At 49.3% G+C, this 20211-nt stretch overlaps 1 protein-coding gene across 1 annotated transcript in view; it reads right to left on the bottom strand.

Moving 5' to 3' along the window:
* SFMBT2 (Scm like with four mbt domains 2) overlaps positions 1–5517 on the bottom strand; it is a 98819-nt gene extending 93302 nt beyond the window's left edge. The window contains exons 1-3 of the mRNA XM_084809074.1: positions 5353–5517; positions 3220–3314; positions 223–463 (exon numbers count right to left, since the gene is read on the bottom strand). Coding sequence (XP_084665200.1) covers positions 223–463; positions 3220–3314; positions 5353–5458 — 442 coding nt within the window. The 5' untranslated portion in view covers positions 5459–5517. The remainder of the gene's footprint in view (positions 1–222; positions 464–3219; positions 3315–5352) is intronic.
* Between the last annotated feature and the right edge of the window lie 14694 nt (positions 5518–20211).

The following is a 20211-nucleotide window of genomic DNA, read 5'->3' on the forward strand; positions in this document are numbered from 1 at the left end:
TTCAACGCTGGCTGTCTCTTTCACACCTGAGCACATCAAGATCGATTAAGAGGTTCAGGACAGACTGTGTGGTACGCACACACCTCTGTCCTCCAACATTTTGCCACCCCCAAGGATCAGCTACCCGAGGCATCTGCCTCACGCTGCCTCATGGTAGGGCCGGTCCTGACCAGAAGATCTCAGACGCTTTGCCATAAGCTCAAAACAGTGAGCTGGACTCACCGTCAGGAGGAAGCAGCACTCTGTTGTTCTGGGTGCACCAGCCCACAGGATGGAGATCAGCCGTCATCACATCACACCAAAAATCAGCCCTGCGATCGTCTTCATAGCCACAGTAACGCAGCAGCAAGAGCTGCCCGCACGTCGTAATGATGGTTGCCACCCAGTAGGTGTCTGAATTGTGCTTGTTGGCCACCTCTAGCTTCATGCCTGGCTGGAAGCTGCTCTGAAGACTGACTTCCACCTTACAAAATGAGAAAGGAACAATATTGCTTTTTCTCAACCAAACAGGAACAAAGCGATAGTAGTTTTCTAGAAGAGCTTTTCCCCAACCCAGTGCCCTCCAGTGACTACAGCCCCCATGATCCCCAGCCTTGCTGGATGATGGGAGCTGTAGACCAACACCCCTGGAGAGTGCCGGGTTGAGGAAGACGGCACAGCAGAACAGGTGTACAAGCGGATCCAGGAAAACTAAGCTATGTTTCTGTCAAGAATCATGCCTATAGTGGGACTTGAAGGGGTAACCTGGGGGATGTGAGGCAGGGACGTGGTGGGTGACCACCCTGCTCTGGCCAAAAGGGTCAGCTGCAGGGAAACAGTCCCATCCATAAGGCAGGCTCTTAACACCCATAAAGAACAGACATCTTGGAGAGCTCCTTTAGAGTTCAGGCTGGTTCTGACTGAAACCCAGAGCAGATTCACCGCCCCACTGACGTCAGAGACTCCAGTGGTTATACTACTTGACCTCAAGTCTGAGGACTACCAGGCCAAGCTTGCTCCCTGGTCTGCCCTGTTTGGAGACCTGTGCACATTGTCTTGTGCACATTGCACAATCCCGACACATTGTTTTCGTCTTCCTCTGCCTTTGCCTCACCTCCCTTAATTTAACGCCTCCGCTGTGTCTGACAGAGTACAGTGCAGCAGAGTACAGAGCAGGACGTCTTGCTTGGCTCTGGCCCATCTAAGCTGTTTTTTCAGGCCCTGCTGCTGACATGCTAAGTGACTCAGTCAAGGCACTTTGCTTCTTCTTTACTCTTCTAATCTTTGCTTTTCCTGTCCATTTAGACCCGGGGTGAGGAACCTGTGGCCCTTCAGATGTTGTTGGGACTCCAAATCCTATCAGCCCCAGCTAGCATGACCAGTGGTCGGGGATGAAAGGAGTTGGGGTCTACCATACCAATATCTGGATGGCCACAGTCCTTGGTTTAGACCATCATCCATGCTATGTATGTCGCGCATACCCTCCAATTCACTACCCACAGACCGTGTTTGATGCAGAATTTGCCAGTGTAAGATAAGATTTTGCTTTTTAGATGCTTTTGGTCCTCGTTATTGGAGCCAAGAGCTTGAAAACACGGAGGCCTGTATCTGAAGAGAACTCAAAAAGCAGAGCTTGCTTCAATACGCCATACCTGTGTATCCTTTCCCATGGTTATTATTGTCTGCTCTCTTGTCTCAATCTCAAAAAGAAAAAAGGGTGTGACTTGATATGTTCTACTTGGAGGAAGACAACCTGCAGCCTAGGCCATGCTGCCTCCAGCTTTGGGGTGGTGGTGGTGGGGCAATTTCCCTGCAATTTCTACCCATTGGTCCTCGTCCTGCCCACTCAAGCAACAGAATACAAGTCTGCTCCGTTTTCTTCCTGACAGCCTTCCAGATAGTTGAAGGCAGCGATCATGTCTTATAGTGCAGTGATCTAGTTACCTTCCAAATTTTAATCTTTAAAAACATGTAACTAAGGTGTTCGCAGGAATGTCGGAGAGGCAGGGCAAAACACATCAAGGATAAATCAAAAGCGTGCTTCCGTGCTAGATCGTTAGAAGAAGAACAAGCAAGTTGTTATGACAAGAAGACATCACCAAACATTCCAGTATCCCAGGCGTCTCCAACATCGTGCCCACCATTCTCCCTGCCCCTCCTGACTTTAATTTTAATCTTTAATTTAAGATTTTTTTAATTAATATTTGTTAATTGGGAGGCTGCCATGCTGCAAAGTGAAGTTCCGCCCTTCAACACCATCTGTATTTGAGTTCAGACGAGCGGGTTGCTGTGTTTTGGAGCTCAGGCGTCACCTCTGCCTTGTACTTAGGTTCTTGGGCAACTGCCTTTTCTTTTAGTCTCACCACTTTGCCTTCTGGGAAATTAGGGTTTTGTGACCAGCCCTGCCCACCATGGCAACCATTTTGTGAGAGTACCCATGACATTCTCTCAAAAATTGCAGATATGCCCACTGACCCAAAAAGGCTGGGGACCCCTGCAACATCCTTTCTGAGCTGCAGTGACCAGACCTGTACAAAGTATTCCAAGTGGACTACAACTCCCAGCATGCCTCAGCCAACACATTGGGAGGGTACCAGACTGAGGAAGGCTGGTCCACATTGAGTGGCAGTGACCTTCCAGGATGTCAGACATGGATCTTTTGAAGCCCTGCCTGGAGATGCCAGGGACTGAACATTTTGTGAGAGCATCCATGACATTCTCTCAAAATTCCAGATATGTCCACTGACCCAAAAAGGCTAAGGACCCCTGCAACATCCTTTCTGAGCTGCAGTGATCAGACCTGTACACAGTATTCCAGTGTGGCCACACCATATCAGGGCAATATGATGTTGGCTGTTTTATTCTCAATTTCTTTCCTAATTATGCCCAACATGGAATTTGTTTGCCTTTTTCACAGCAGCCGCACACCGGGCCGACATTTTCATTGAGCTGCCCACCACGACCCCAAGATCTCTTTCTTGGTCAATCCCTGCCAACTCAGATCCCATCAGCATATACGTATGTGAAGTTAAGTTATTTCCCCCCCAATGTTCATCATTTTACACTTGCTCACACTGAAACTTTACACTTGCTCACGGTCCTGTTCAAGAACTAATTCCTGAACAGGAATGACTTTGAGTGGCCATGCAAACAGTTGCGCCATTCATCAGACATTGGCTTCCATGTTTTCAAGCTCTTGTCTACAGTAATGAGGACTAGAACCCCAGGCAAAGTACATACATGTTTAAATGAAGTGTGAGGGGCAGCAGTACATCCCGACTCTTCCAAGTATTCATCCCAGTTGAAATCAACATCCTCAGAATGTGAACTTTCATCTGCTTAAAAGGAACAAATCAACAGCATACAATGTGAAGGTGAAAGTCAGCAATCAGGTCTCCTGTACTCACAGCCTATGGGAGAAAACGAAAAACAGCAATGCCTTTTTCAAAGCAGATTTGAGTAGCTGGGTTTAGTTGCATTTAAACAGCTTTCCTTGCATGTCATATTTAGTGACATGATTTCAGCAGCTTATCAACTCTTGGCATAAGGCAATTCTGTGCACACACCAATGTGGCACAGAGAGGTGGTTCAGAAAGAGTGGGGTGGGCTCAGGTAATCCCTAGAAGAGATCCACTTGCAGGTGGGTCTCACGCATTTGAAAAGAGCAGAAGCCCCCAGAATATAATATAGGGGGCTATTGGAGATGGAGTATTAAATTGTTCATTTACAAGGCAAGCCAAGCAGATGAAAAGCAAGCACATGGGTCATCAGTAGCAGATGCAAACTTGAGGAGTCTCGGGGTAAACTACACAAAAAGATGTCATTGCATCCAACTTGCAGGGTTTTTTTTAAATGCAAATTGCATCAACTAGGTGGTGGGAGGTGGTAATTTATGGGATCAGAAAAAGTTTGGAGGGGGAATTTATTCCTTCCTGTCCAGCTGCAGTCCTGAGGAAAATCCTTCTCCTGCAGCTGCTATTTGCATTTAGGAGCAAAATCACCCATTAGCACACATCAGACACAAAGATGCCTTTAACATCATGTATAGTAGCTTGGCCACTGTCCATTTCAGTGCAGCTCGGGCAAGAAAAATTCCCTTTGGACAGGATCTCAAATGCCAGTAAGCCCGGGATGCAGAACATCTATAGAGGGGCACCAAATTTTTGGCGCGAGGGCTGAATTCCATTTCAGAGAAGCTCTCGGGGGCCACATTCCAGTGGGGGGTTGGGCCAAGGGCAAAAGGGGCAGAGCCCAAATAATAAAAAATATAACCAATTTTAATATAAAGTTCTTCCTGCCAATACCTAAGCTTTAGGAGAGGCATCTAGAACAGGAAAAAGGCCATGCAAAACTGGAGAACACCAAATAAATGCTGGCCGGGGGAAGGGGGCATGGCCATCTGGGAAAAACAGGAGGGCTGGATTGAGACCCACAGGTCTGCATTCTGCACTCCTGTCATCAGTGGTGGCTGGTGGCTCTGATGTCAGTGGGGCCTTGAATCCGCTCCGGGTTTCAGTCAGAACCAGTCAGAACTCTAAAGGAGCTTGATTATTCAGCGAAGGCTGGCAGCTCCGATGTCAGAGGGGTGGTGAATCTGCTCTGGGTTTCAGTCAAAGCGGATTCACTGCCCCACTGACATCAGAGCCACCAGCCTCCGCTGCCTGTAATTAGGCCCAGCTGTCTTTCTACAACTAGGGAATCTGAAGGAAGAAACTTGCTGTTGCAAAAAACAGCCATTTTACTGCTTGCTTTTTATCCTAAAAGACTCCCAGTGCAATCAAATCAGATTCGGCAGCCTATTTACTGGCTCACGCTAAGCCTTTGGAACGCATATTTATCAAGGTGCTGCAGGAAGACCTTTGACAGCAAAAGCATCTGTCGTCGTGGCTACCAGTGATGAAAAGGACTGGCCGACAAACAAGCCCAATTAAGGTTATTCCCCAGATACTTTTACGAACTGTCTTGCAATAAGTGCCGCAGACTGTTTTTAGGAAAGAGAAAGTAGATTTTGAAAACATTCAAAAGGACACAGAGAAATACTCCATGGCAACCTTCCCTCCAAATGCATCGGACTACAACTCCCAGCATTCCTGAGCAGTGGCCATGCTTGCTGGGTCTGATGGGAGTTGACGTCCACAACATCTGGAGGGCACCAGGTTGGGGAAAGCTGGTGTACATGGTTCTCCACCTCTCCACCCTGCCAACAACCCTGCGAGGTAGGTTAGGTTGAAAGATAGCATCACGTTCTAGGTCATCCATGGGGCTTCATGGCTGAGCAGGGATTTGAATCCTCGGCTGCCAGGTCATAGTCCGACGCACTCACCACCACACCACATCAGCGCCAAAAGCTGATGCTGCAAAAAATAAGCCCACCTGAGTCAAAGTGTTCTGTGTTCCCATTGGCTGGGCTGGACTCCTTTTCCACGGAGAGCTGCTGTGTCTCTTGCATGGCGAAGATCACCGACCCACTTGTCTCCATCGCTCAGACAAAGGCGCCTCCGTTTCCTAATTCATCCTGAAGCACGATCTTCCTGCAGAGGTGGGGGTGGTGGGGGGACTGAATAGACTTGCACCATACATTATCTTGCCCCGCCCTGACAGGTCTCTTTCACATTACCTAGCACTTGGAGCAAAATGGCAGATTACCTCGCAAAGGCCTGTGGGTCATTTGCATGGCAGAGCAGCTTTGGAGGCAAAGATATTTGCTGAAAACCTTTTCTTTTCAGGCAAGCATTTCCTGACTAAGAACTAAATTCCAGCTGCTGTTTTATTGATGTTCTGGCTTTTATTGTACATTTTTCTTGCATTTTGTTGAACGCGGCTTTGGTATTTTTTGATGTGGAACAACTCATAAATTCAACAATTAATAAATAATGAACTAGAACCACATCCCAGCTACTAATTAAAGGTGAAAGAGCCCAGTCCTAGACCTGTGTTCAGGGGCCACAAATTTCACCCAACCTTGGTAGCCCACCAATGAAGCGAGTTTGCCAGGACCTTCCTCCTCCCCCCTTGGTGTGGGGCCTCGCTGCTGGCCTTGCGCTGTGCCTTCAAAGCTCCCGTTCCCCATATCCAGGCAGTCAGGGCACCTTGGAATCATGGTGTGAAAATGGCAAAGCCTCATCCCTCCTCTTGAGTTTGGAGCTGGAAACGGGTGGATTGTGACGGGTCACCCTTGCTGTTGTGCTGTGCTCCTGAGACTTTTTGAGCAACTCAGAAGAACAGCGCAACAGGGCAGGGGAGGATCCCCCCCAGCTCCAGAAGAGGGCTGAGACTTGTGCTTATTCATGTATTCCATTTATGTCCCACCCTTTTTCCTCTTGCAAGGAAGCCACGGTGGTGGCTTGCACAATCCTCCTCCTCTCCACTTTACCCTCACAACAACCCTGTGAGGTAGGTTAGGCTAAGAGTAAGCGGTTGGCCCCAAATCACCCAGTGAGCTTCATGGCTGTGTGGGGACTAGAACCCCGGGTCTCCCCAGTCCAATGCTCTAACCACTACTCCACACTGGCTTTCTTGCGGTGCTTCTGAAGCACACATAGCAATACCCTGTCCCTTCCCCGAGTCCACAGTCTGGAGCTAGGGTGGCCAGTTATGACTCGGCAAAGATGAGGAAACACATCACCAAAAAAGAAGGCGGAAGAGGGCTGCAATTTGCATAAAATGTGCATATGCTAATTTATATGTATAAATGCAAATTTAGAAAGAATGACCTTAATTTAAGTAGAAATACAGTTAATCTCACCATGGTGTGGAAAACTGTGACCAGGTGAGCTGTGTGCCAACCTGCTCTGTCCGCCATCCAGGTATAAACTGTGGATGGGCAACGGTTCTGATGGTTCTTTATCTTTAAACCAGAATTGGACTGGTCAGCTTTCAAATAGAGAATGCCTTCAAACAGAGGACTGGCCTCTGGCAGCCCTTCAAATACAGGACTGTCCTCTGTAGAAGAGGACACACTGCCACCCTATTTTGGAGCTTGTCATGCTCTCCAAAAGCAATGGGATGCTCACCATGGCGAGCGTGGTGAGCGGAATCACTGGGCCCTGCAGGGAGTGATAGCTACGGGGGGGGGGGGGAGGCAAGTTCATCCATGCACCCATCTTCATTAGTCTGTCATCACATCATCAAGCCATGCTTCGCTTGTGCGACCAGCCACGACAAACAAGAAGCTGTGCATCTCTGGACACCATTTGCTCAGCTCTAACTCATCAACAGGGTACATTCGTGGGTGACCATCCCAGGAGAAAGGTAGTCCTTATCTTGACACTGAGGGGGCTGGCCACCCCATGCCTTTAGCTAGGGGTTCAGAGTTTCCATGCCGAACCAGAACCAGCTGCCCCTGTCTAGCTGCCATCACCAGCCTTTATAAACTTCTGTTCACCCCCCCCCCCTGCCAACACTGCAGGGTTTTTGTTTGCTGATGTGTATCTTTGTTTGAAATCACACCCGGCTGCTACCTGTAAAATGCAGGATGGGTTGCTTTTGTTTTCTGAAAGGCAATTACACATGTTATTAGGACTATCACTCCTTCAAGAACTCTGATTAATTGATGGATTTCCAATTGCCTGCCTAGAAATAATACTTTTTAAAATGGTGCCTGATGAATCAACTAAAAAGATGCCTGCAATTAAATATGTTTTTTGAGTTATCTAACCTATCAATCCAGAGGTGAGCAACTATGCAGTCCTGGGGGTTAATTTCAAGAGCTCTCTGCAAGAGATCCATTCAAGTATCTGACGAGCAATCTGTTCCTCTCCCAACCATCTGCTGGATTGTGTTGTGTTGGGTTGGGTTGTGAGGAGAGAGAGAAGGACATGTCAGAGAAGGGGTGGTCCTGCCGCTCTGGCCCCACCCACCAATGAATTTGATCCCACCCACTGCCAGCATGCCACCCCTAAGAGATTACTCTGCAAGGGAATGTAGCCCTCAACATAAAAGGGCCACCCATAAACAAAATCAATCGAACGCTGCGGCTGAACATGTTATAAAATATTTTGCCAGCTCAGGAAAAAACACACCTTCTTCTCTGTCTCCGTCTCTGTGTCTCTCTCTGAAAAGCTTTAAAGCAGCCTTCCCCAACCCAGCTCCCTCCAGATGTGTTGGACTACAACTCCCATTATCCACAGCCATCACATGTGGATAATGGAAGTTTTAATCCAACACATCTGGAGGGAGCTTGGTTGGGGAAGGCAGCTTTAAAGGGTCCTCCCCTCCTGCCCTGTCTTTTTCTTTTTAATTTTTTTTAAAAAAATATCTGAAAGCATGTGAAGTGGTAAAGTTCCCACCTTTGCGGAGAACTAGGCGCCTTTTAAAAGAAATGTGAAAGAAGCCATTCTCCGTACCACTGCATTCCAACACAGAAACCATCTGAGAAGCAATCCAAAAAGAACCAAAGATATCTACCGGATTGCCAGCTTTCTCCACTGTCCTCACTGAAGTGAAAGGCGGCACAGAGTACAGGGCCTTTAAAGAGATATAATTCCGGTAGTGTGATATACCACCACCACCAAAAGACAAAAAGCTTTTAATCTACAGTGACTTGCAGCTGCTTTATAACCTGCACATTCAGACCCAATGCTAAGCAAAGTCCTAGAAAAATTGGACTCCCACAAGTTCTTTGTTCTTTCCCCAACAAAGCAGTGTGTCCTCCTACTTCTCCGCCAGGCCTGGCCAGGATTCGAATAAGGAGCCCAAAGGCTGGAGAGCATCAGGAGGAGGAGAATGAGGGATTGCTCTCCCAGGTGGTCCCAGCCAGACACCATCATTGAAAGGTTCTCTTTCATCGGAATTTCCCTTTCATGAAGAAAACCCCTTTCCAGACTCCCCTGGCCTCAAGAAATAAGTAAAAGAAATCCAAAGCACCCAGGGAGCCCGAAAGACCCATCTTGAACTACAGGTCCCAGCATCCCTGTCTATTGGCCATGCTGGCTGGGACTGATGGGAGATGTAGTCAATAACATTTGGAGGGCACCAGGTTGGGGAAGGCTGCCCTAGAGGCTGCTCACTGGGTCACACTCTCTACGTGAGTGATTGCTCCAGCCCGGCCTCAATTGTCTCAATGCACCTAAAATTAATCCCTGCCTGAGCTCCCTTTGCATCGGATGTGATTCATTCAGACATCCTTGAATCTACAGACCCCAGTGGTGCAGTTAGGCAATTCTATTGTATTTTATTTATTATTATTGCTCCAGCCCGGCCTCAATTGTCTCAATGTACCTAGTGCATTACCTAAAATTAATCCCTGCCTGAGCTCCCTTTGCATCGGATGTGATTCATTCAGACATCCTTGAATCTAGAGACCCCAGGGGTGCAGTTAGGCAATTCTATTGTATTTTATTTATTAATAATTACACTTCTATCCCGCCTTTTTTCTTCTTGCGAGGATCCCAAGGCAGCTTACATGGTCTCCCTCCTCTCCGCTTTAGCCTCACAACAACAACCCTGTGAGGTAAGTTAGGCTGAGAGTCAGCCACCGGCCCAAAATCACCCAAAGAGCTTCATGGCCGAGAGGAGACTGGAACCTGGATCTCTCAAGGCTCAGTCCAACCCTCTAACCACCACTCCAACACTGGCTCTAGATCAGGGGTAGGGGACCCTTTTCCTGTTGAGGTCCACGTTATCTTGGTTGAAAGCTGTCAGGGTCCACATCCCAGCAATGGGCGGAGCCAGAGCTGGAACTGGGCGGAGTTATAAATGCAGCTCATGCCTTTGTTCAGTACGCCACTTCTTTTTTAAAAAAAAATTCTTTTGTATCCGGGCGTTCCAGCAGTGGGTGTAACCAGAGCCAAAAGTGGGTGGAGTTATGGATGCAAATCTACCCCTAAAGAAAGAGGATTTTCAACCACCAGAAGAGGCACACTGCATTGCGGCTTCCATCCCATCCAACCACTAGGGAACACTTACAGAATTTGGCCTTGATTTACTCTTTTTCTTATCTTGTGCACCACCTAAAATTAAGCTCCGGTTTTGCCAATACAAGGACTGTCATGTTTCCCTCCACTTCTGCTCTATGCTGAGTCAGGAACCCAAGGCAAGAGGCAAGTCAGAGTTACAGGCAGCTTTTGCATGTTCAGAAATGGAGATCGGCTTTTCTATCCCAAAATGCATTGGTGTAATCTGATGCCTGGAACACTTACCACTGATTAATTCATTCCGACTGCAAATCTCCAGGCTGAGACTGGGTCTATCTATACTGCAGGCCTCTTGGCCACAAAACCAGGGCCAACCTTTGGACTTTCCTGTCTCCCCCCGCACCCCGATCCCCTGCTTTTTGTACCACCTAGCCTGATGAAGAATTCTACAGAAATCGAAAGGTTGCACATTTTTGTGCTGTTTTGGATGGTCCTAATAAGAAGTATTGCTCAACTATGGATTTCCCCCCCTCAACTCTCTTAGTTGGGTTTTTTTTTTTAATGCTCTGCTCAGTATATAAAGAGAGAAAATGACGTTTATTTTTCTTATTTATTTTTTTATTTCATTTCTACACCACGCAATAGCCGAAGCCCCCTGGGCAGTTCACAAAAATTAGCCAGTGTAGTGGTTAGTGCTGGATCGAGACTCGTTTAGTCCAGGTTCTAGGCCCCACTCAGCCATGAAGCTCATTGGGTGGCTTTGGGCCAGTCACTGACTCTCAGTCTAACCTCACAGGGTTATAGAATCATAGAATCATAGAATAGTAGGGTTGGAAGGGGCCTACAAGGCCATCGAGTCCAACCCCCTGCTCAATGCAGGAATCCAAGTCAGAGCAGCCCTGACAGATGGCTATCCAGCATCGTCTTGAAGGCCTCCAGTGTGGGAGAGCCCACCACCTCCCTAGGGCATTGGTTCCATTGTCGTATTGCTGTAACAGTCAGGAAGTTTTTCCTGATGTTCAGCCGGAATCTGGCTTCCTGTAACTTGAGCCCATTATTCCGTGTCCTGCACTCTGGGATGATCAAGAAGAGATCCTGGCCTTCTTCTCTGTGACAACCTTTCAAGTACTTGAAGAGTGCTATCACATCTCCCCTCAGTCTTCTCTTCTCAAGGCTAAACATGCCCAGTTCTTTCAGTCTCTCTTCATAGGGCTTTGTTTCCAGTCCCCTGATCATCTTTGTTGCCCTCCTCTGAACCCTCTCCAGTTTGTCTGCATCCTTCTTAAAGTGTGGTGCCCAGAACTGGACATAGTACTCCAGATGAGGCCTAACCAGTGCTGAGTAGAGGGGAACTAGTACTTCATGGGATTTGGAAGCTATGCTTCTATTAATGCAGCCCAAAATAGCATTTGCCATTTTTGTAGCCACATCACATTGTTGCTTCATATTCAGCTTGTGATCGACAACAATTCCAAGATCCTTCTCGCTTGTAGTGTGGTTGAGCCACGTATCACCCATCTTGTAACTGTGCCTTTGGTTTCTTTTTCCTAGGTGCAGAACTTGGCATTTCTCCCTATTAAATGTCATTCTGTTGTTTTCGGCCCAGCGCTCCAGTCTATCCAGATCACTTTGAATTTTGTTTCTGTCTTCCAAAGTATTAGCTATCCTGCCCAATTTTGTGCCATCTGCAAATCTGATCAGCATTCCCTGCACCTCCTCCTCCAAGTCATTAATACAAATGTTGAAGAGCACTGGGCCCAGGACCGAGCCCTGTGGTACCCCACTCGTTACCTCTCCCCAGTTTGAGAAGGTCCCATTGATAAGCACTCTTTGAATCCAATTCTGTAGCCAACTGTGGATCCACCGGATCGTTGTTTCATCTAGCCCACTTTGAGCTAGTTTGCTCATCAGGAGATCATGGGGAACTTTGTCAAAAGCTTTGCTGAAGTCAAGGTATATTATGTCCACGGCATTCCCACAGTCCACAAGGGAGGTGACCTGATCAAAAAATGAGATCAGATTTGTCTGGCAGGACTTGTTTTTGACAAATCCATGTTGGCTTTGAGTAATCACGGCATTGTTGTCAAGGTGCTTCCAGATGGATTCCTTTATCATCTGCTCCAGAATTTCCCCAGGGATTGATGTCAGACTGACTGATCTGTAGTTCCCAGGTTCCTCCCTTTTACCCTTTTTGAAGATAGGGACAACGTTAGCCCTCCTCCAGTCATCTGGCACTTCCCCCGTCCTCCATGATTTCTCAAAGAGAACAGACAGCGGTTCTGAGAGTTCTTCTGCCAGTTCCTTTATGACTCTAGGATGCAGTTCATCTGGCCCTGGAGATTTGAACTCATTCAAAGTCATCAGGTGTTCCTTGACCATATGCCTGTCGATCTCAAGTTGCAATCCTGCCCCTTCAGCCTGTACTTCACCTTTGCCAGGGGGGTCATAGACCCTCTTTTGGGAGAAGACTGAGCCAAAGTAAGAATTGAGCACCTCTGCTTTTTCTTTGTCACCTGTTATCATTTTTCCATCCTTGTTTAATAGCTGAACCACCATTTCTTTCCTCTGCCTTTTACTATGCACGTAGCTGAAGAAAGCCTTTTTGTTGTTTTTAGCAGCCCTCGCTAACCTCAGCTCATTCTCAGCTTTAGCCTTCCTGACGCCATCCCTGCAATTCTGTGCTATCTGCCTGTACTCTTCCTTTGTTACTTGGCCTTCTTTCCACTTCCTATATGTGTCCTTTTTTGTTTTCAGGTCATCCCTAAGCTTTTTGTGAAGCCACATTGGCTTCTTCTGTTGTCTTCCACCTTTTCTTCTTGTTGGAATTGTTTGTGATTGTGCCTTGAGAATTTCCTTTTTTAAAAGCTCCCACCCATCTTGGACTCCTTTTCTCGTTAGCATCGCTTGCCATGGGACCTTACTGATCACTGTTCTGAGTTTATTAAAATCAGCTTTCCTACAATCCAGGGTACGCGTTTGGCTACACTTGGCTTTTGGTTCCCTTAGAACCAAGAACTCAAGTACAACATGGTCGCTTTCCCCCGAAGTTCCTGTAACTGCTACTTTATCCACTAATTCATCTCTGTTGGTCAGGTTCAAGTCAAGGATAGCCGATCCTCTGGTTCCTTCCTCTACTTTCTGTAGGAGGAAGTTATCTGCCACACAAGTCAGGAATTTCCTGGAGGGGCCATGTTTTGCAGAATTTGTCTCCCAACAAATATCGGGGAAATTGAAGTCCCCCATTACTACTACAGTTGTTGTGAGGATAAAATGGAGAGGAGGACCACGAAAGCTGCCTTGGATTCCTTGCAAGAAGAAAAGAGGTGGGATATAAATGTGATTATACTACTGCTACTAATAATAAATGTAATAAATTGCACGCAGGCATTCTCTTTCCCCAAGTTATGCACGGTTCTCCCATAAGTACATAAGAGGTGCCCTGCTGGATCAGACCAAGGGTCCATCTAGTCCAGCATTCTGTTCACACAGTGGCAAACCAGCTGTTGACGAGTGCAACAGCACCCCTCCTGCCCATGTTCCCCAACAACTGGTGTACATAGGCATACTGCCTCTGATAGTGGAAGCAGCACATAGCCATCAGGACTAGTAGCCACTGATAACCTTCTCCTCCAGCATAGCCTTCTCTTTAGCTTTGTAGTGGGACAGAACAACACCGTAATACCAGTGAGCTGGAGCAGATGATGAGGTGGCCTGGCTGGGGAAGAATCCAGAGGTCTGGACTGAGAAGCCTGGAGATCCCATGAGTCAGAGGTTCCCCATCCCTGCTCTAGCCCTAGGGTGCAATCCTATGCATGCATGTTTAGACAGGAAAAAGTCCTACAACTCCTGGCATTCCTCAGCCAGCAGAGCTGGCTGGGAAATGCTGGGAGTCATAGGTCTTTTTTTCTGTCTAAACCCACATAGGATTGCACCCTTAATATAATGTCTAAGACAGGTGCTGGGGTCATTTCTGCTGAGTGGCAGCTGTGATCCTTAATCTCAGGGGCATTGGGATTTGTTGTGGTTACTCAGGGACAAGGCACTCTTCACATGCTCAAAGGCATCCCATGAGTCAGAGTTTCCCCATTCCTGCTCTAGCCCTAGGGTGCAATCCTATGCATGCATGTTTACACAGGAAAAAATCCTACAACTCCTGGCATTCCTCAGCCAGCAGAGCTGGCTGGGAAATGCTGGGAGTCATAGGTCTTTTTTTCTGTCTAAACCCACATAGGATTGCACCCTTAATATAATGTCTAAGACAGGTGCTGGGGTCATTTCTGCTGAGTGGCAGCTGTGATCCTTAATCTCAGGGGCATTGGGATTTGTTGTGGTTACTCAGGGACAAGGCACTCTTCACATGCTCAAAGGCATCCCATGAGTCAGAGGTTCCCCATTCCTGCTCTAGCCCTAGGGTGCAATCCTATGCATGTTTAGACAGGAAAAAGTCCTACAACTCCCAGCATTCCCCAGTCAGCATGGCTGGCTGGGGCATACTAGGAGTTGTAGGACTTTTTTCTGCCTAAACCTGCATAAGATTGCACCTTAATGGCTTTATGGGGGCTCCCCTCTTTAGTCAGTAGTATGTATCACTTCACTCACTTTAGAAGGTGCTAAACCAAGCCCTGTAGCATTCAGCCCCATCTCCTGCTCTTTCCTGCCAACTTAAAAATCCAAACTCCACAGTCAGGCAACACCGTGCGTAAGACCAACCAAAATGTCGCAAGAAAACAAGCAAGGTTTCGAGTTCTCCAGCAGTCTTCATCAGACTGGATGTCAGAGGAGTTTACCCGTCACACCTCTGCTTGAGCCGCAAAGCACCCTAACAGTGACTCACACAGAATCACAGAGGGTGTACGGGAGGTTTGTGTGTGTGTGGGGAATCTTATTGTTTTCGTGATCCAAAAAGGACACCTTTGGGCTTGCAAGGCTCATGCTTTGCTCCGGTTTTACATTTGATTGGCCAGGGGTGGGGGAGGGGGGCGGCGGAGAAATATGCCTCGGCTATCCAAGGTCTGGAAAACGACTGGCTAAGGAGGATTTCTAATGTTTTAATTGTTTAAAATAAGCACATCTGGTGCAAACGTGGTGATGGCGTGCATGAGCCAGCCGGAGGAGGGTTGCAAAGGCTGACCTCTGTTGGGCTTGCAATCTAAGAAGACAGACGGCAGATCCACTTACACCCCCGTCTTCCCCGACCTGGTGCCCCCTCCAGATGTTTTCAACTACAACTCCCAGGACTCTTGACCATTGGCCAAGGTGGCTAAATCTGATGGGAGCTGAAGTCCAAGACATCTGGAGAGGACCAGGCTGGGAAGGGTGACTTATGCAGAAGATTAACGCCAGCCCAGGTTCGAGCGGAGCAGGATGTGTCACTCCAAAGCTAGTCATCCAACGCACCGCACCGGGCCCTAACTTCACTTCCTCTGCTCCTATCTCCCCCTCTCCATCTGCACCCACAGAGGAGGTGGCTAGTAATCACCCGATGATTTTAAATTTTGTTTTAATGCTTGCATTCCTCCTCCACATCGCTTTCTGCCTGCTTGCTTGGCCAGACAACTCGGGGGGCCGCCTTGGAAAAAGTTACTCTCTGACCAGTGGGGGCTGGTGGCTCCTGCCTCAGTGCATCTGTTCTGGGTTTCAGTCAGGACACGGGACAGCTCCTTGAAGGTGCTGAACCCTACCCCCCAAATGGGTTCAGCATCTTGGAGAGCCCTTTTACAATTCTGACTGGTGGCGACTGAAACGGAGAGCGGATCCACCGCCCTAGTGAAATAGGCGTCACCAGCCTCCACTGTCCCTGACAGCGGGAACCGAGCAATGGGGAGACCCGGCCCACTCGTCCTCCTCCCCGCGCCCCACACCGCGAGGAAATCCGCCTCGCCTTTGAAACAGGCTTCCGCCCACCAGCGCTTCGTATCAATATCAAACTTCGCTGCTTGCCGATCATTTCGGGGGTGGGGGGCTCTTGCAAGGCGCAGGTTCAGGCCCGGCTCCTTAATCGCCCGGTCCGATTCTCCTCCCTCGCAGGCATGGTTCCTCGGAAGTCAGCCTCACTCTCCTAAATGGGGCTTACTCCCAAGGAAGTGCGTGCCCTAGGATCGCCGCCTTAGGAAGAGGCTGGCAACGAAACCATAGTTGCGCGGCGCACAACGTCCCCTCTCATACCCTCGGCAACTGCGGTGCGGTCCTACGTAGGCTTACTCGGCACTGCGCTCCGCGGGGCTTACTTCCAAGGAAATACACACAGGATCGGGTTGCAAGCCACTCACGGCACATTCACTCGGGAGCGAAATCCGCCGAAGCCAGCGGGGTTTGCTTCTGAGCGAGTCCGCGTCCGCTCAGGCCTGCTAGCAAGTAGACGCGCAAGTAGCAGCGCTACTCCAAGACCGTCACATTGAACGCAACAGAGCTTACTTCCGAGTAACCACGCTGAGCCTCGCGCTGCAAGGTTTCAATACTGCGCGGGCTCACACATGAGTGTAGCCAATGTTCGTCTAATGTAAATCACATTTCTTTCAATGGGTCTACTCTAAGGAGGACGAACATTGCGTTCAACGCTTAGTACAGGAACAAAGTGACTCAGAGAGGGTCTTACTTCCGAATTAACATGCACCAGATCAGGGTCCCTCATTCCACCTCATGTTGGAACACACACACACACACACACACACACAGGCGGACGTTTAAATTCGCTTTTGCATCTTTAAGGATGTGGTCAGAAGAGTTTTGGTCGCCCTGAGATACCAGGCGCTCTTTCTCCAAAACCGAAAGACGCATCGTAAGTCATCATATATGATTCAAAATCTAAGGGTGGGGGTGTGTGTGTGGTTGTGCGTGTGCGTGTGGTTGTGCGTGTGTGTGTGTGTGTGTGTGTGTGTTAAAAAAGTCCAGCGTTAAAGACATTTCTTAGGACGTACTAAAATTCCGCCAAAGGTTTTGCAAGCTTTCGGCTTATCCAGAACTCTTCGTTATGGCTCTCCGCCGGTCGGGTTCACTTAATTCGGAGCGCAGTTCCGGCATTCACAACAAAACCGCTTTAGATCCAGAAGCCTCTAACACCCATCCTATATTCCCGATGCCTCCCGCCCCGCGTACTTTGGGCTCTATGTCAGGTTTCCCGGGTCCCCCACCCCCGCCACGAGTGGAGAAATCTGGGCCGATCCGACAGACGTGCACGCGCAAAGCCCACGTTTACTCGGAAGCCAACCCCAGTGAGCGTAGTCGGTGGGACCTAATCCCAAAAGTGAATGGGCAAAGGATTTTCGTTCTGTTCATTAAAGCTGATATCCGCGGGTCAGGCAATAACTTGATTTGGACCAAGCAAAGTGTCACAGAATAGTGCGCAAGCTCTCCAGTTCTCCAGAACTCTTCACCAGATCTATAGCATCCCGCTTCCGAGGCTGAAATCCCACCCGCACTTGCTTGAAAGCCCCTCCGAACGTAGCAGGGCTCACTTCCGAGGAAGGACCGGACCGCAGTTCCGTAGCTGTGACGGGACCTGCCTGCAGTCGAATCCTGTGCCCCTTTATTCCGAGGTAAATCCTACCCCGGTGGGATTATTTAAGGCCCTGCCCCAAAACACATTCACTACTACACCAGTCCCACGGAAATCAATGGGATTTACCTCCGAGTAAAAACATAAATTTGCGGGCTGTTGGCGCGTTTAGGATCGCAGCCCGCCTGCCGACGTCGCGAGGTTAATTCCAGCCCGATCCTACAGAAGTTTGGCTCAAGAATCTTTTCGATTTCGGTGCGCTTTATATGCCCGCGTCGGTGCGCCTAGGAGGTCTGCTGTTTTCTTTATTCGTTACACTTATATGCCGCCTTTTTTTCTCCAAGGAGCCCAAGGCGGCACGCACAATCGTCCTCCTGTCCGTTTTTTATGCTCGCAACAAGCCCGGGAGGTGGGTCCGGCTGAGAATCAGTGACTGGCTCAAAGTCACCCAGTGAGCTTCACAGCCCTGTGGGGATTGGAACCCGGATATCCCGAGTCCCAGTCCAGCACTCTAACCACTACGCCACACTGGCTCTTTAGGACTGCGCAGATTACACACTGCACCTTTATGAAAGCAAACGTGTTTATTTCCCGTTTGTGAAGACGCCTGAACCCGCCATGTTGAAACTGAGAACCTCTTTGGATAGCTATTTACCGCAGTTGCACGCCCAGCAAGGGAGTCGGGGATCATTCCAGCGCTCTCTGGAGTTTGGGGAGCAAATGTGGGTACTTATACACACACCCTCACACACAGAGAGATGTCTGTTCCAAGCGGCATCCTCCCCGCTCCCCCAAGTACTTGTCTCAAAAAGAGACATTATGATTATCCTAGTAAATTCGAAGCCGAGGTCACGAGATCATCAGAAAGAACACGACCAAAGGACTTCTTTAAAAAAAAAAAGGAAAAGTTGTTGATCTGGCGCATGTCCAGCTACGAACTCGAGTATCCCAAGACGTGACCTGCACATTTCGCTCCCGCGTCGAGCCCGGAAAACAAGGGGCAAGACAGATTCACACGTTCAAAACGTGTCTCGCAATGAGTAATGCACTCAAGCTCCAATATTTTGGCCACCTACTGCGAAGAGAAAACTCCCTGGAAAAGACCCTGATGCTGGGAAAGACCGAAGGCCAAAGGAGAAGGGGAGGGCAGAGGATGAGATGGCTGGATAGCATCACCGATGCAATGAATATGGACTTGAGCACGCTCCGGGAGAGAGCGGAGGACAGGAAGGCCTGGCGTGCTCTGGTCCAGGGGGTCTCGAAGAGTCGGACACGACTGAACGACTCAACAACAACAATACAGAGACAAACGCTGCTAACGGCCGAAGCTATGAATCTTTACTCAGAAGCAAGCCCTAGTGTGAGCAGTGGAGATCCCCCCCCCCCCCCGCCCCAAGTAAGCATACACAGAATTGCAGCCAAACCGCGCAGAATCGTCATCCAGAGTTAGGTGTGAGTTTTGCTGTTGTTCAGTCGTTCAGTCGTGTCCGACTCTTCGTGACCCCAGGGACCGTGGCACGCCAGGCCTCCCTGTCCGCGCAGGATCTCGCGCGTAAGCCTGCTGCGTTCTAACCCAGCACACTGACTTCGGAGTAAGTCCCATTCAACTGAGCGGGACTTATTTCCGAGTAGATGTACCCCGGCTTGGGCCGTTCTAGGCTCCCCGACCCACCCGGGAGCAAAGGCGGAGGAGGGCGCCCTTACTCGTGAGTAAACGTGCACAGGGTCGGGCTGAACGTCAAGCAATTCTTTTTTAAAACGGGGAACAACAGAATCCTGCGCTGAATAGCGACGGGGAGGAGACACCCCCCCCCCCGCGCCCCGCCGCCCGGATTCACGACAGCAGAAACCCACTTCGCCATCACTTGACTGCTCCGGAGGGTCCTTGTCAGAAACGCCTCTCCCACCCTGCCGACAGAGAAGTCCTCAAACCTCGGATCATCCATCCTTCCCCGCAAGCAAAATCGCATCCGCCGCCCGGCTCGCTCCAAGCGCCTCGTCTTACCTGCGTGAAGTTTTTTTCCTCTCTCCCCCTTCGCCCCTCTTTCCCTCCCCCGGCACGGAACGGCGCAGCCCCCCGCGGCTCCCCTCGCGAGCCGGGAGCGCGACCCGCTCCCTTCCCCGTTACTACTCCCCTCCTTCCAATATGGCATCCGCTCACTGCGCATGTGCCTCACACTCGGATTTGGGGGGCTCCCCCCCCTCCACTTTCTCTGCGCGTCGCCTCCTTCGACCACCTCTCCCCTCCCGGCAGCTGCAACGATACCGTTGCGGCCCCGAGCTGCTGCTGGGCGCGTGTGCGCGCAAGTGAGCCCCGAGTTCCATTGGGGCTTTACTCCCGAGGAAACGACACAGCAGAGTGTCGCGTTTGGCACTCACTCCCCGAGAAAGTTGGGCTTAGGTGACTTCCCCAGCACTGCGGCGATTGCAGTTGCAGTTTCATTCAGAACGACTCCCAAGGAGTTCCATCGAGTTTGGTCCCAGCTAGTGTGTACAGGGTTGTATTGGGGGCGCAGGGTAGGATCCGAATAAACAGCCTTGCAACCTGATCCTAGGTGGGTTATTTTTTCACTCTGTAAATGCGCCATCTACTTTTCTTTCTTTATTATTACATTTATATCTTGCCTTTCCCCCCTCGAGGTGGCAGTGTACATGATTCCCCTTCTCTCCATTTTATCCTCACAACAACCCTGTGAGGTAGGGTAGGCTGAGAGTCAGTGACTGGCCCAAATATTTGATAGTGGGGACTTGAACCTGGGTCTTCCCTGCCCCAGTCCAACACTCTACCCGCTACACCACACTGGGTCTCATGTATCGCATGTATTTTATCAGCATCACTACAACAACTTCAGTATCACACTATATTGTACAATATTTATATAA

Source organism: Heloderma suspectum, chromosome 7, assembly GCF_057233095.1.
Source record: "Heloderma suspectum isolate Gila_16-S chromosome 7, 16-S_ref, whole genome shotgun sequence".
Lineage (NCBI taxonomy): Eukaryota > Metazoa > Chordata > Lepidosauria > Squamata > Helodermatidae > Heloderma > Heloderma suspectum.